This window comes from Mesoplodon mirus (assembly GCF_964341445.2).
Source record: "Mesoplodon mirus genome assembly, chromosome: 14".
Classification (NCBI taxonomy): domain Eukaryota; kingdom Metazoa; phylum Chordata; class Mammalia; order Artiodactyla; family Ziphiidae; genus Mesoplodon; species Mesoplodon mirus.
The window spans coordinates 16,986,939-17,003,448 of NC_138990.1; the positions used below are offsets into that span (position 1 = coordinate 16,986,939).

General features: G+C 45.9%; 1 protein-coding gene across 8 annotated transcripts in view; it reads left to right on the plus strand.

The window, feature by feature from the left end:
- The first annotated feature begins 547 nt into the window (after positions 1 to 547).
- Positions 548 to 16,510, plus strand: part of LOC309815403 (uncharacterized protein) — a 28,364-nt gene continuing 12,401 nt past the window's right edge. Inside the window, exons 1-5 of one of the 8 annotated variants that reach the window (XR_014295860.1) lie at positions 548 to 2,178; positions 2,709 to 2,759; positions 4,857 to 4,902; positions 11,945 to 12,041; positions 13,493 to 13,609. Coding sequence is in view for 2 of the 8 variants with exons in the window: in XM_082642190.1 (XP_082498316.1) it covers positions 2,008 to 2,178; positions 2,709 to 2,759; positions 4,857 to 4,902; positions 11,950 to 12,041; positions 13,493 to 13,531 (399 nt within the window). In the remaining 6 variants the exon portion in view is untranslated. Of the gene's footprint in view, positions 2,235 to 2,708; positions 2,760 to 4,856; positions 4,903 to 11,944; positions 12,042 to 13,492 lie in introns of all 8 variants that reach the window. The other 7 variants (XR_014295862.1, XM_082642191.1, XM_082642190.1 and 4 more) reach the window with 7 other exon arrangements.

Sequence of the window (16,510 nt, forward strand, 5' to 3'; positions counted from 1 at the left end):
TAATTTCACTCGGGTATGTATTCCAAAGAAATTCTCAGATACGTCTATAAACAAATGTAAGAAGATGTTTATTTTATTATCATTGGCATGGCAGTTGGAAGAGTACAGGTAAAATGTGGGTGCAGAAAATGGAACTCTATGAAACAAATTAGATAGATGGGTGAATGTTTTTTTTGTTTGTTTGTTTTTCTGCGGTACGTGGGCCTCTCGCTGTTGTGGCCTCTCCCGCTGCGGAGCACAGGCTCCGGACGTGCAGGCTCAGCAGCCATGGCTCACGGGCCCAGCCGCTCCACGGCATGTGGGATTTTCCCAGACTGGGGCATGAACCCGCGTCCCCTGCATCGGCAGGCAGACTCTCAACCACTGTGCCACCAGGGAAGCCTGGATGGGTGAATCTTAAAAATATACTCCTGAATGAAGGAAATAAACACCAGAATGAATTTTATGACACAATATTATTTATATGAATTGAAAATATACACAAGTGCACATTTTGCACAAGAACACACCCAAAAGAAAACACATCAAACAAATTAGAATGGTAGCTTACGGGGTAGAGAAGGGAGTGGAGGGTGCCATAGGGAACAGGAGGTGAATAAATAAAACTTAATCATGTTACCGTATTTCATCATGCTATATCCAAGATTTCACTTTACTCGTAGTGGAAAGAAATCCTGTGTGCTATGTTGGCTTAAGTCAGGAATAGTTCTTGGAGGATATTTTCCTGAAAGAATTTGGAACACATTTTTGAAAAAAATCTTTGTTTATACTATGGATGATCTTTTTTTGTTTGTTTTGTTTTTTTCTTTAATTTCTGTTTTGTGGGTGTGTGTGGGATCTACTTTATTTTTGTATTTCATTCATCTGATCTTATATTTTTCCATCTGCCTTCTTCAGTTTTATTATTCATTTATTAATTTCCTGAAATGGATGTTTTCTGAATCAATTTTCAACTTCCTTTCTACTTTATTTGTTTTGTTTTGTTTTGTTTTTGTTTTCCTTGCTGTATGCGGGCCTCTCACTGTTGTGGCCTCTCCCGTTGCGGAGCACAGGCTCCGGACGCCCAGGCTCAGCGGCCATGGCTCACGGGCCCAGCCGCTCCGCGGCATGTGGGATCCTCCCGGACCGGGGCACGAACCCGTGTCCCCTGCATCGGCAGGCGGACTCTCAACCACTGCGCCACCAGGGAAGCCCCCCTTTCTACCTTTAATATATGCTTTTAAGGCTCAACATTTCCCTCTATGTATGTGTTCCAATCTCCAGATCCAATTATGAATTTGAATGTTTCTCTTCATGGTTCTGTCAATGTTTGCTTTATAAAGTATCAGCTGAAGTTATTAGTTTCTGAGAATTTGAAACTTTTATGACTGTGAAGTGTCCCTCCGTATGTCAAGTAATGCTTTTTCCTTCCCCTTAGAGTTCACTTGGTCAAATAGCAATGTCACAGATTTTATAATTACAGAAATAACTTGAGACCTAGGATGTTGATGTCTGTCTCTAGAAAGGATTTTCCCTTGCTTCCGCACGGGTTGTAAGATGCTAACAAAACACGTTCACCTTTACACAATTTCAGGGAATGAGGTGTTTTGGCGTTTGGCTTCAGTCCCTGCCAAAGAAAGCCCAGTTTCCTTCTCCCCTTATTCCAATGGTGAAACTCTTTGGGGTTTACCAGGAAGCCTTCGTGGCTGGTAATGCTTTTATGTCGCTTAGCCTCTTGAAGACGTCCAAAATTCTACTGAGTTTGTACGCCTTTCAATGAACAGAATCTACACTCTTCTGAGGCCTACACAGGCGAACGGCAAGACGGCCTGAGACCTTCTCAGGGATTCCGGAAAGTGAAAACCAGAGTGAAAACATGTAGTCCAGAGCTCGTGCCGGTAGACACCCCCGCACCCACCCTTGCATTCTGGGACATGTAGTCCAGAGCTCGTAAACTCGTGTAGTCCCAGATACTGCAGCTACAGTAACGCCTCGCTGTAAAGGTTTACCCGCGGAATTCTGGGAAATATGGTCCAGGAGTTCCGGGTTAGTCGCAGGCACTTCCGCCCCAGGAGGACACGTAGCAGCCATGTTTTGCCGGGTGACGGTGTTTCAGGTCCGCTCTTCACGACCCATTCAAGCTTCCCCTTTGCAGACCTTTCATTTGGGGAGAAAGAGGAGGAGCGGCTAAAAGCGGAGGTTTGAGGGCCTGGAGTGGTGATGTACGTCCCGCGGGCGGAGCTTCTTTGCGTTTGGTAACGTAGCCGGGATGGGGTGGGCTCAGGTCGTGCCTCCTGGGGTTTGAGGGTCTCCCCGGTTTTCTTCACCCCTAACCTGACCCCGTCCCCCACCTATGAGCTAGCCCTACCGCTTCATACGGCGTCACACTGGGTGAGTTGCTTAACTCCTCTGTGCCTCCGTTGCTGTTCGGTAAAAGGGGGGAAAAAGGAATGCCTTGTTAATATAGTGTTGTGAGGAGAAACGAGATAGCACAAGTAAAAGGTCTACAACTGCCTGATACATTGTTGGTATTAATACTACGCTAATTCGGGAGGCACCCATTTCGCAGCGGGATTCTGTGAGCCCAGGAAGCTGAATTGTCCTGGACTCCTGGCCTGTTTTGGAAGGAGAGGACTTGTAGCTGGTACGGGGGCGGAAGGGGGTGCGGTATGAATTAGTGGGGATGGAAACACAGCCCTGGTATTTCACAGTCTCCTTTCCTTCCCCAGCCCTGGCTTCTCAAAAAGCACTGCACGGAGGAAGAGGCAACAGAGCCCCACGTGAGTAGGACTTGGCATTCTTCTACTTAAGATATTCCTATAAATTGTAGAACGTATGAGACATGGGTAACGATGATAACTGAGCCTTGGTCACTAATTTCCATTCTAAAAGCTTTATGCAAATGAACATATTTCCATCAGGCGGTGGCTCTGTGAATCGGTACTGCTGTTTTCTCTACTTTAAGGCTGAGGAGCTGGGGGCAGGGAACACAACCCTGTTGGCCCATCCTCACCCAGATGGTAGGAGGTAGAGCTGGGGTTGGGACCCAGGCAGTTTGAGTCCAGCAGCTGAGTTTGCTAATCCCTTTGGTATATTCTCTTTGAGCATAGGGTACTGGCTAGAATCATATCATGAAAGAGGTTGGGACTTAATTGTGGGGACCTTGAGAGCAAGGTTTAGGCTATTTTCTGAGTTTTTAAGATAGTTTTCTCAACTGGGTCATTTATTTTATTTCAAATAATATGTATATCATAGAAGTAGCATAATCATTATGGAAAAATGCAGATATATACATAAAGAACAATTTTAATTATCTGTAACTTTAGGATGTAAAGATAACAGTTGTTAATGTTTTAGTGCCTTTTTGTCTGGTTACTCTTTGTGTATGTTTCTGTGTCGTGGAGGCTGTTTTTTGTGGGACTGATGTTACACTGCAGTGCTACTCAAGTTGTGGTCCACAAACCAGCGGCATTGGCATCACTTGGATGGAAATGCCCAGCCTTGAGCCCCATTCGAGACCTTCTGATTTATAATTTCTGCGTAGGGGGTCCAGGAGGCTGCATTCCAACAAGATCCCGCAGTAATTCACATGCACGTGAAAATTCGAGAAGCTCAAGAGAGGGTCTTTTCTGGAAACTGAGGCCGAGGAAATTGACCCTGCTGGATGTCACAGATAAAACTGAGCTGGATTCACCAAAGGCCTACTTAGTCCAATGATTTTATTCCCCCACTAATTATTGTCAACTGTCAGGGCCCCTTTCAGAATCCTGAATTGAGCAGAAGACAGCTAGCAAGTGTAGAGTCAAAAGGGAGGTCGTTAGAAGTTGTGAAGATATCTCTCTCCCAAGCTTTGGGGAGTGGAATCATTGCCATCTTTTGTACTAGATCGAACCCGGGCCCCCTGCATTGGGAATGTGGAGTCTTATCCACTGTACCACCAGGGAAGTCTCCCATTTATTTCTTAAACTTTCCTATATTTATAATGATATAATTACAATTCAGATTCCTGTCTTTTTTCATTTGAATTAGGTATGGACTGTCAAACTGTTTTTTATTGTTGTTGCAGAATCCTGGCTTTTATTAGTTCTCTTTACCTCTGTGCATAATTGTCAAAAGGGTACTTCCTGTTTAAAAAGAAACTTAACGTATTTTTATACCTTTTGTAAAAAGTTGTCCATGTCAATTTAAATATTATTGTTGCAGTCACAAAATCTTCAGGAAGACAAGCAGAGATTTTCAGAAGTCTATAAAGACTCTCCCATAACAGGGCAACAACGTATGACCTCCACATGTCTGACAGTCTTCTGTTGGTAGAAATCACATCTCTAAGGATAATTTCTAACTAAAATATCATCTGCTTTACCGCAGTTGCTAAGAAATAAGAAACCCTGACAGTGGTGTTCTCAGAGCTTCCTACCTTATGACGATCTCACGAGGTGGATGCCCGTGTTCTCCCCTACTGGCAGAGGACAGAACTGAGGCGAAGAGATGTGAATAATTTGCCCAGGGTGACACTGCTAGTGAATGGCGTAGCCTGATCAGAGCCCATGCATATTGACTCCAAAACCTACTCTGACTTACATGGTCTCTGTTTACCCCATACCCAGAATAAGAATGACCCCTGTGGAAGCTGCAGGCACACTGTGAGGGGGCCACTGTGTATGGCTGGGCAGGTCATTCCTCACACAGCCACTGAGGGGGTTCACGGGGGCATCTGGTATCTGCGTGGGGCTCTGCTCATCAAGCCTAATCAGCTGTAGCCACCCCGAGGACTGGGAGCCTTGGTAATTCACAATGAGCACCACGTGGGTTAGTGACTTCTTTTTCTTTAAACCAGTTTCCAGTTTGACTTCTTCTTGCCCTGTCTGTCTTGCTAGGACTCTGCACTGCCCCAGAAGGAGAGAGAAAATGAGCACATTCCAGGTGAGTAGAGCTTGCCTTTCTTGCTGTTAAAAACGCCATTTTTGTACTCAGGTTGGACACAGGTTTTCCTCTTTTTTTTCTTTTTCTTTTTTTTTTTTGATTGGAGTATAGTTGATTTACAATGTATTAATTTCAGGTGTACAGCAAAGTGATTCAGTTATACATATATATACATATATTTTCAGATTCTTTTCCCTTATAGGTTATTACGAAATATTGGGTATAGTTCCCTATGGGTTTTCTCTTTCAAGGAGAGTCTAAGCATATGAGGACCTGAGTGTGCCATGTGTGCTTTTTTTAAAATTCCTGTTAAATTTAATTGGTTTCGGTTTTAATTTTTGTTTTATTTCATCATTTTTTTATTTTACAAGTAAAAGAAAAATTAAGGGAAATGAAGGACATCTTCCAGTCTACTGCTTACCTGCTTACAAATTAGCTGCTTTTATATTTCTGTAATCTCTTCATCATATGTATTCATGGATGTGTATTTGTATTTATAACATAGGTACAGTTTTAAATTGTTTTTTTCATTTAATACTAGCTAACATTCACTTTTAATTGCTTTATCATGTTCCTGCAAACTTATGCACCTATTTTTTTTTTTTTTTTCTGGTATGCGGGCCTCTCACTGTTGTGGCCTCTCCCGTTGCGGGGCACAGGCTCCGGACGTGCAGGCTCAGCGGCCATGGCTCACGGGCCCAGCCGCTCCGCGGCATGTGGGATCTTCCCGGACCGGGGCATGAACCCGTGTCCCCTGCGTCGGCAGGCGTACTCTCAACCACTGCGCCACCGGGGAAGCCCCTGACCTGGGGTATTTTGAGGAGTCTTGGGCGAATCAAATAGTTTTCAGCTTTTTCCAAGGAAAGTACAAAACAGAAAACTTTACCCATTTCTTGTGCTTTTATGTTGGTGGGGTGAGGCTTATGGATGGTCTTTGGGTGAGGGATAGAAGAGGTCTGGATAACCCAGATAGCCCCATTACTTGGTGAGAAATAATGGTTTTGAAGTATGACTTGGCTACTTTAAAGTGGCTGTATCAGCTCAGTAGGAGTTAGCAGTTTGATGTGGCTACCAAAAAGCCAGTCTTAAGAGAAGTACCTCTGGCGGGGGAGGTAAGAACCCCACTCTGCTTTGCCTTGGTCAGACCTTAGTTGGAATACTGTGTTAAGTTCTGGGGACTGTAGACTAAGATAAATATAAAGCAACTAGGACCCACATTCAGGAGAAAGTTTGGATCACAATGTGGAAATGAAATCTGGACGTTTAGGGAAATAGGGCTGTGCAGCTGAAGAAAAGACTTGAAGGGCTGAGATAACAGTCTTCAAATATTAGAAGGATTGTCTTGTGGAAGAGGAATGTTGATTTTTTTTTTCTCTGTGGCCCTAAAAGCTGCAACCAGAAGCCACAGGCTCTGGGGAAGTGGATTTGTCCTTACAAGGAAGAATTTTTTGTTCTATCTGCCTAAATATGTTTTATCTGCCTAAATATGTTGAGTTTTGTTGTTGTTTTAGAAAGTGGTGGATTCCCAGTCCCTGAAGGTCCTAGGACATGTGCCAAGTAATTACTTGGTGGAGCCATGGCAGAGGAAATTCAAAGGTACCGTGGATTGGATTTCACAAGCATCAAAGTCCTTCCCAACCCTGAGCATCTCAGTACCTGTGGACTGTCCTTCCAGGCTTTGCCTCCACCTTTGTCACTAGGGTTGGGGTATGTTTTGGGGGGATGGATAGATGGATGGGTGACGGGGAATAGGAAGAATGTACAATGGCAAAGCAGTTACTTGGTCCATTCAAATTTGGTCTGCCATTTTTAAATTTTGCCTTTCCTATATACTCATTTGCTTGCCCTAAACTCTGGGCACCTGGAGGCCTTTGCTGTAACTGCTTGTGATCCTCAACATCGTACCCCATCTCATGCAATTGGGTTCTTATAAATGTTATTTGACAGTGATTTTTATCAGGTATCAAGTATTGTCAGGCTCCAATAGTAAGCGAATCTAACTTCGCTGTATGTACAAACGCTAGGTTTGTAAAGCTTGTGGCTGCCTCCCCTCTCTGGGGAAAGACAGAACCTGAATTCTTTTCCAAATTTCAGTGAGATGGAAATTTTGGGATACCCATGAGACAGAGAACCAGTCAAAGGGCTTCACACTTAAAAGTAGCCTTAAAAATTACCCATATGCCAGTTGCACTACTCCCAGCCCCCCCTGTCAAGTAGCAATCTTCAACTGTTTTGAAAGATCTCTAGCTCTTTTTATCCAATTAAGGACTGAAAGTGATTGACAGAAGGTTTTTGCTCATAGTCTACAGCTGAACTCTTGTGTCAACAGTAAATATTCCAGCAGAAGGAGTGGGGGTTTGATCATTTTACTGCTTTCTGCAGGGCAGACTCTGTGGGCTCATGGCAACATCTAATCTTCAGTGACCCCAGTTGTCACACCCAGGAGTAGGTTTCTCTCTAATCGTTTTCAGAGCTATGAACAGCAGGGAAACATGATTTATAGACCAAGAGGCATTTTCATCATGGGATTTGTGAGCATTTCATATCCCTTTCCTCATTATGGATACACTGCCCATCCTTTGGAAGAGACACTAAGGTGTTGGTCAGATCCTGTTAACCTCATTTACTTCCATGAATTCATGTCAAGTGTATTATGTTCATGGAGGAGATTTTCAAAACCCTACCAAATGGGTTTAGAGGAAGATGGGGCTAACTTCAGATGACTTCTTTAGGCCAGAGGTTTTCCTAGGCACCAGTAGTCATCTGATTCTGCTTTCTAAGGCTGCTTCCCTTACTTACAATTCATACATAGAAGCTAAGTCCTTGATGCAAAGGTGTTCTTTACAGCTGTGGGTTTTACCTCAATCTCTGGGCTCCTTTAAAAAGTAAACTTCGAATATTCTTCTCAACCCTAGTTATTTGAACTCTCTGAGTCTCAGCTCAGTTTATTAACATGATTAATTTGCAGTGGATCTCTATGTCTTATGTCCTTAATACATTGCTTCACACAGGGGCACCAGCTCAGGAAGATTTTGTCTGTTGCAAATTTATGAGGAAGTGGAATATTTATTTTTAGTACTTTTTCACCACCTCCCCAACATCTACCTCCTGATCAGATACCATTTCTTCTTCTTCCTGTCTCTACATTTCCAATGCCATTAAAAAATGGCCCAATTCTCAGCCTGTTTTCCCCTAGTCCTTGCTAAAACAGTGGCTGATGATGGTTTAAGTTAAGGCACCACTTCTCATGAGGTTACTTGTATTTTAATAAAAATCTTTGAAGGGTAAACATTCAAAGTCCTGATTCTCTATGGTTAAATTTTAGGCAGTGTAAAAAATAGTTTTAGATGGAGACGAAGGGAGTTGGGTGGATTACACAGGACATGGGATGAACAGGGCTGTCACTTTTTTTGTTTTTTGCGGTACGCGGGCCTCTCCCTGTTGTGGCCTCTCCCGTTGCGGAGCACAGGCTCCGGACGTGCAGGCCCAGCGGCCGTGGCTCACGGGCCCAGCGGCCCCGCGGCATGCGGGATGCTCCCGGACCGGGGCACGAACCCGTGTCCCGTGCATCGGCAGGCGGACTCCCAACCACTGCGCCACCAGGGAAGCCCGAGGGCTGTCACTTTTGTTCAGTTACATGAACATGGTGACAGGCAAGCATAAATGCAGAGATGGCATTCCTGTGCTGGTATGGGGAAAAGGAAGAGAGGCCACTGGTCAGGACATTGTTTTGCCTAGGGAGGAAGAAGATCCAGTACTTTGGTAATTTATTTAAGCTTTTGTTTTTTTTTTTTGCGGGATAGAGGAGCAAGTAGGGGAGCTCATACTTGAAGCCGAATCCGGCCTCCGTACCCTGACACTGAATTAAATCTCAAGACAGAGTTGTGGGTGAAGTAGAAAAGAATAGCTTTATTGCTTTGCCAGGCAAAGGGGGCTAGAGCAGGCGATTGCCCTCAAAACTCTGCGTCCCTGACCTGGAGAGGGTAGTGAGGAGTTTTATAGTAATCGTTCAAAGAGGAGAGTATGATCAGCTCATGGACATTTCTCTGATTGGTTGGTGGTGAGGTAAGTGGGTGTCAGCATCATCAACCTTACGGTTCCAACTGGTTCTGGGGTCTGCGTGTTTGTGGGTAGCACACCATTAACTTCTCCCACCTAGTGGGGGTTTCAGTATCTGCAAAACAGCTCAAAGATATTGTTATGTGTATCCCTTAAGGGGGAACCAAGACCCTGCCCGAAGGCTGCACTAGTGTTTCTTGTGACTATTCCTCCCTTGTCTCGCATCCCCTCCCTTCTCTAATTAGCAACTGTTTGAACCTGCTCCTTGGAACTCAGGGAAGGTCATGGAGGCTGAATGAAGCCTATTTCCTGTAATCAAGAAATGGGGGACACCGATACAGGCTTTGTGCCCAGGAGCCCACAGGGTCCTGCTAGGGATCATACTCAGTGCAAGGAGATGTGGAAAATCCAGAGATAAGGAATCATGGCGTCTTACTTTCCAAGGGCTCCTACTCTATGTTGTGGGGGAAATCAGACGCATTCATTAAGAGTCTGCCCGATTGAAGGATGTGAAAAGAGTTACCACAGAGGTACAACTAACATGCTGGGAAAATGTGTGGTCCATTCTCACTGGGATATCTGGAAGGGCTTCCTGTAGAAAGTGGGATTTTAATTGAACTTAAAAACAATTTGTACTTTGAAAAATTATACTCTTGAAAGAAATGAGTTGAGCAAGCGCCTGTCCTCTGATGGAGGGAGGGAAGTCTGGCCTAGTTGAGTGGAGGCGGGAAGGTGAGTGTTACGCTTAGTCTGGAAAACTCGGCAGGGTCTTCAACCCTACGGGGCTTTGAACGTTCGGTTGACTCTTTTCGGTTTTCTTCTTCTCGCATTGGGAAGCCATTTAAGATTTAAGCAGGGGAATAATAGTCTTAAAGAAAATAACTATGACCAGGATGAATTGAAGGGAGGGAGAAACGACATACTCATTTATCTATAATTTGGGGAAGAGAGGAAGATTATCTCTAATTCATTAGATGTGCATTGTATCAGCAGGAGGGAAATAAGCAGCATATCTTGATACATAAATCCTCCTCCCATATATGCATTCTTTTTCACCAGGGAGCAAGTATTTGGCAGCCAAGTTATCTTTAAAGTAATAATAAGAAAGCTATTTGGAATAAATGTTTCAGAACCATTTGTTACTTTGCACAGACCTATGAGCAAGTAGGATTGAGCTAAAGCATTTACAGTGGTATGTGGTTCTGCAGGGGCCGCCACCCTATTATATATACTTATATCTTGGCTAAACTCCAGCTGTTGCCACTGCTATTAGTCAAAGAACTGAAGTGTCAACGAGCTAGTCAAAATAGCAAAGTGGGAGTCAAGAGTTTTTCCGCCTGTTTCCTAAAGTCTTAGGAAGATTGTTTCCTTTTTATTCCTTATATTCAGAACATAAAAGCCTCCCAGACATCTAATCTTTACTAGGTCAAACATTTCAAAAGGCAGTGGGATTATTTTCCAGTTGCTTTTCAGTTTAAGGCAAGTGTTTTAGGGGCTTCCAAAGCCTCCCTCCTGAATCCATTTATGAAAAACAAAAACAAAAACAAAAAATGAAAGGCATTATTAACCCAACTACATTGTCTTGGTGTAAAAATCCTAACATATAGCGTAGTGGGAAAAGGTTCTGAATCATGACCTAAGAGATGTGAGTTCTAGACCCAGTTTTGTGAATGCATAGCTTGGTGGTTTTGTCAAGTCTCCTATTTAACAGGGAGGGATTAGAATTTTTCTGTATGGTTTCTGTACTATTCAGTAGTATTGTTCACAATTACTTTTGCCTAAGGAGTTTAGAAAATGGAGAGACACATGATAATGTTGCAGGAAGAGGGACCTCTTCCAGGGCCCAAGAGTGGGCTCTTGTCTACCACTCAGAAAAGAATTTTCTGAGGAGACACACGTGCTGACAAAGCAACAGACTTTATTGGGAAGGGGTGTCCGGGTGCAGAGCAGGAGGGGAAGGGAACCCAGGAGAACTGCTCTGCCATGTGGCTCGCAGTCTCAGGTTTTATGGTGATGGGGTTAGTTTCTGGGTTGTCTCCGGCCAGTCATTCTGACTCAGGATCCTTTCTGGTGGTGCACACATTGCTCAGCTAAGATAGGTTCCAGAGAGAAGCATTCTGGGAGGTTGGTAGGACATATGGACAGGAGTCTCCTCTCTCCTTTTGACCTTTCCCTAATTCTTCCGGTTGGTGGTGGTTGGTTAGTTCCGCGTTCCTTACCAGGACCTCCTGTTTTAAGATAACTCGTGAAAGTGGTTACTGTCGGGCCTGGTCAGGGCAGGCAGTTTTGGGCAGTGGTTTCCCTAAAAATAAGATTGTGGTCAACAATTCTGGGTGGAAGTGATGTGTGTTACTTTTGGGCGAGAACTCACACTGCCAGTGTGAGGCTCCAGAATTCTTTCTCTCTACAAAGATGACTGAGAGAGGTGGCTTTGTCAAGCTGGGGGCAGGAATAAGGAAAACGAAGAGCAGAACTCCTAGGCAGCCCATGATGGGCATGTACAACGAGCGGGAAATGAACCTTTGTTGTTTTAAACCACTGAGATTTGGAGGAATTATTCAAGCTTATTCCTTTTTGTTTGTTTGTTTGTTTGTTTCTTTTGCAATATGCGGGCCTCTCACTGCTGTGAGAGGAAGATAATAACAATGACAAGTAGCAAGACCTCTAAAATGGAGACTATACTCCATTATAGCCAATTAATGGGAGTGGGAGGCTCGGGCTCACTGTCCAGGACATAGAAATAAAAGCTGAGGATGCTCTGAGGCATCTCTTGGATCTCTATAAGCCTCCATCATTTCTGCTGAGTAGGGTTGACAGATAAAATATAGGCTCTTCAGTTAAATATGAATGTCAGAAAAACAACGAGTACATTTTTAAGATAAGTATGCCCCAAATAGTACATAGGATCTACTTATACTAAAAGTGATGACTTATTATTCATGTGAAGTTCAAGTTTAACTGGGTATCCTGTATTTTTATTTAGTAAAGGTGACAGCCCTACTGATGATCCACAATGGAGGCAGTTCAGGAACGATACATGCTGGCTCTCGGACAGTCAGAAATGGCTTCAGCAGATCCAGGTACAGTATGAAATTCTTTTTGGATGTAGCTCAGAAGCCATGGCCAGCCCTTGACTGCAAGTACTGCCTCGGGTTTCCCTGAGGTGGGGTAAACCTTCCTCTTAATGGCCTTTTGGTAAGTCTGGAAGACCATACCCAAGGGGAGCCCCAAAGTCAGTTTCATCCTCACAACCGTGTTTCCAATTTCTGGAATTGGCTGCATGTGACTCACAAGAGCTGAGGAGGTTTGTGAAAATTGGGAATGTCATAGCTTGAACCCTTTGTAGGTAAAGTTTTGGTGCTCTGAGAGTTTTAACAGGAGCAATGTGAAAGACTCCAGGTCCCCAGGTAGATAGAAACAATCCTGTTTTACTTCTGTGTATGTGACAAGTCTCTAATAGTTCAGAGAGCAAATATCTGCTCTTAGAAAGACTGATCCAAGCTTGGATGTTTCTGGTGACAAGGCAAGGTCGTGAGTCTGAAGTTGACCTTTTATGGTTGAGGAGACAATAAGGTTGTCAGAAGGTCAATCATGGAGGAGACGTTGGCTTCATCCATCGTGCAGGCTTGTATATGTGTTTCTATGTAGATTGTGTTTCAAAGGTGGAGCTTGTTTACAAGTATGAATATTCTCTGACGTGCTTTTTGGACCTTCATACCCAGAGCGAGAGCAGTGCCGAGGCTCTAGAAATGCCATGGATATTCTGAGCTGTCAGTGGCATTTCCCCGGTACTGTTCCCTTGGTGCCGCTCCTTGAAATGTCCAAAGGGATTATCATCTGTCTTGTGGCGGGTCCTAGCATTGTGAAAGGAAGCTGCTGCACCGGGCTCAGAGGATTTCGGATGTGGTGGGAGGAGGAGTAGTACTACGACTATAAATTGTATCACAGCATATCTATTCCATCTTGAGAGTGGGGTTGGGGGGTTATGAAGGGGGGCTTTTATTGTACTTTTATACATTGTACCCTTGAAACTAATTCAATTTTTTAAAATTAATTAATTTATTTTGGGCTGCATTGGGTCTTTGTTGCTGCTAGCGGGCGTTCTCTAGTTGCAGTGAGCGGGGGCTCCTCTTGGCTGTGGTGCACGGGCTTCTCATTGCAGTGGCTTCTCTTGTTGCGGAGCATGGGCTCTAGGCACGCAGGCTTCCGTAGTTGTGGCACGTGGGCTCGGTAGATGTGGCACACGGGCTCTAGAGCGCAGGCTCAGTAGTTGTGGCGCGCGGGCTTAGTTACTCCGTGGCACGTGGGATCTTCCCAGACCAGGGCTCGAACCCATGTCCCCTGCATTCGCAGGCATATTCTTAACCACTGCTCCACCAGGGAAGCCCGATAATTCAGTTTTTTATAAAGAGAAGATTCCTAATATTATTCCAAAATTTTAAAAATATGTAGTTGGATAACACTATGAAAAATTAACTGATATATTCTTTTATTATTTCTCTTTGCTCCCTGGATTTTTTTCCCCATCCAGTCAGCTAGGCACTGTGAGTTCACTGCATTAGGAAGGTAAAGACTCAGCAGAAATGAGGGAGAAAAACAGAAAATTCTCAGCTTTGGAATGTTCACAACGGAGGCCACAGTAGAACAGGTGAGAATTCTGTGAACCAAAAATAAATGTCGTCTCAAATGCAAAAAAGTATTCTCTGCACTGGGAGGCAGGAGAGGGAGGGAGGGAAGGACTGAAGGAGAGAGATCAGTGTGGCCAGGGACATGGAGACTGTGCTTGAGGACGATATGCCCAGGAAGAGAATCAGAATCTGGAGAAGATTCAGCCTGCCCGTGATCATTGCCTCCAGCCAGCACCCTCATCTCAGACGTTGGGAAATTCAGAGAGAGAGTGGGAGTACGTCAGGAGGGCCACGCGCATAGTCTGTGTGGCAGGGGTTGTGGCCGTTCCCTATTTGTGAGGAGTCCCCAGCAATTTGCAGGCCTCTTCTGGAAAATGCTGGCGGACGTCTCTAGTGCTTATGTGAAAGCTTGTTCACAAACCTTGAAAGATACAGATGTAGATGACAGATAGATGCATAGATAGAAAAATGTCATTAAATAAAAGCTCCAGGAAAGGTTTGGAAAATGCCCTTTATTGCCTAGGACGCTTCTATTGTCATATGATGTTAGACTGAGTGCCGGTCCCTTCATCCTCCTTCAGACCACGGCATTCTGTCTGCTACTCTCCCGAGGGTCCTTTCTTCTCCCTGGAAGGGATAAAACAAATGAGGTAGGACAGGAAGAGACAAGAAGCACTCCAAGCTCTGCTGGTCAGGGTTACCCTCCAGCATTGCCTTAATGCTCAGAGCCACGCACACCACAGTGAGCTTGGCTCCAGATCAACTACCACGCAATGAAGGTTCTGGAACACTTCCATATCTCGGGGGACCTCATTTCCACGTGACTCTCTTTCATATTCCCCTTTGTCACAGAAGGCTAGGTACAGTGGTCAGGGTGAGATCTCGGCTCAGGCCCAAGGCTCTCAGACCTCAAAGTTCTGGTCCTGCAAGGGCCCCCGTCCTCTCTTGAGACCACTCCTGGCTCTCTCTGCCGAGAAGGAGCTGCTGGCGGTACGTCCTCTAAGAGTTGAGGTCCATCGTGCAGACCCTGAGGAAACTCCTAGGAAAAGGCTCCACCTTCTTGTTTACGTCAACAGAGCTCAATGCCTTTGTTAGTGCTGGGTGTGTCCCATTTGATGCAACTGCAGAGCCATTAGGTCAACCAGCACATGTGTGCGGCCCCTTCCCTTAGACTCCTCTGGGCCGTCGTGACATAGGCTCAGAAGAGTGCCAGCCTCAAGCCTTACCTCTTCCAAGGGACGGCCACACCGTCTTCCAGGATCTTCTGTCCCATGAATCTCAGTTGCTGTTTGGAACTCAAAGGAGAGAAAAGACCCTGCCTGCGGGGTCTCTTTGGGCTGGGGCCTTCCCCCGTGGGCTGCTCTCCCTCATTCTCCTTTTCTTCTTGCTTCTCTTCCTCCTCCTCCTCCTCCTCCTCCTCCTCCTCCTCCTCCTCCTCCTCCTCCTCCGGTGTGCTCTCGGATTCCACATTGCCCATCCACTGGGCCATGTTGAGATGAAAGACACGGCAGCTGAAGCCCTGCAGGACGCCGCCCTTCACGTGCTGCTGGAGGATCTCCAAGGTGGGGAAGACCCGGCAGCAGGCCATGCACCTGAAGCCGGTCTCCATGGTCACCATCCAGTCCGGTGTCTTGGCCCTGGGTCTCTCCTCGACGGCAGGTGACCCTGATGGGCTGCCTGGCTCTGCCCTTTCCTCATACTCTTTCTCCTCCCCAGTGGGCTCACTGTCAGACAGGAGGCTTTCGGTGGACACATCAGAGGGGCAAGTGCCTACTGTGCACGCATCCTCAGGAAGGGTCACTTCTTCTATCGTCAGCTGCTTTTCAGGCAACTCCAAGGGTTTCTTTGTCTTCCAGGAGACAGCGACACCCTTGTTCACTTGTACCTGCACGTAGTATATTTTCATGCCCCTTTCCTCTTTGTCTGGGTGCAGATAGTCCTTACAGGGTGAAGAGAGTGAGGAGGAGACACAGTGTGATGGGGGAGCGGTCTCCCCTTCTTCCTGAACCTGGGCTAGGGGTGCTGTAGGCCAGGCAGTGTCTCGAAATCTCCGCATTGCTGAAAAAGGAAATTAAAACCATAATAACATGCATGGGCCGTGCCGGAAGCTGAGGGAGCAGGTGTGGTAGACGAGAGAGGGACATTTACATGACGTAGCTATGTCGTGAGCTTGGTGTCTGTTGGCCGTAGGATGGAGCGGTGTATCTGGTGTCATCTGTGGGCTTTTCATGTGCGTGGGGGGGATACTGGAGCGGTGTCTGTATACAGGGGTGTGGAGTATGGTGGTGAAGGCTGTGGTAAGTGAGGGATGCGGCTGGATGCGTGTATGACAAGGAGTGTGATTTTGGTAATATCGGTGGTGCATTACTTGTGGAATGGGGCTGTGGTGCTTGGGGTTTATGTGTGCTCTGAGAAGGGCTGTGCCTGGAGGGCAGATGTATGTGTGAGCTGTGTGGACCTGAGCTGGATGGTCCTGCTCTCAGGCTGGAGGTGTATGATGCAGAACTCTGTCCTTCTCTGGAAGCAAAGGCAAAGACAAAGCCTACATTTTCCTCTGAAGATGCTTAATCTGGTCCCTCTTCCCTCCACCTCAAGCCCAGACCTTTCCGGCCCCTGCTCCTTGACTTCCCCACCATGGTACTACCAGTATTCACACCGCCCCCCCAGACTCAGCTGGCATCCACGCCCTCGGAACAGCTCAGCCATCCTGCCCAGGCTCCTCCACAGAGCCCTCATCACCTCTGATGACCCTGGATTTCCTCTCAGCCTCCCTGGGATCTGTGTGCCTCCTGCTTCACAGCCAAGCACCCCCTCACCTGAGGAGCCCCGCGCCCTTACCAGCGTAGCTGAGCTTGCGCGGAGTAGAAGTACAGAAGAAGTATTTAGGGGCAGAGGAGACCTCCACTGCCCCTGGGCTGCAG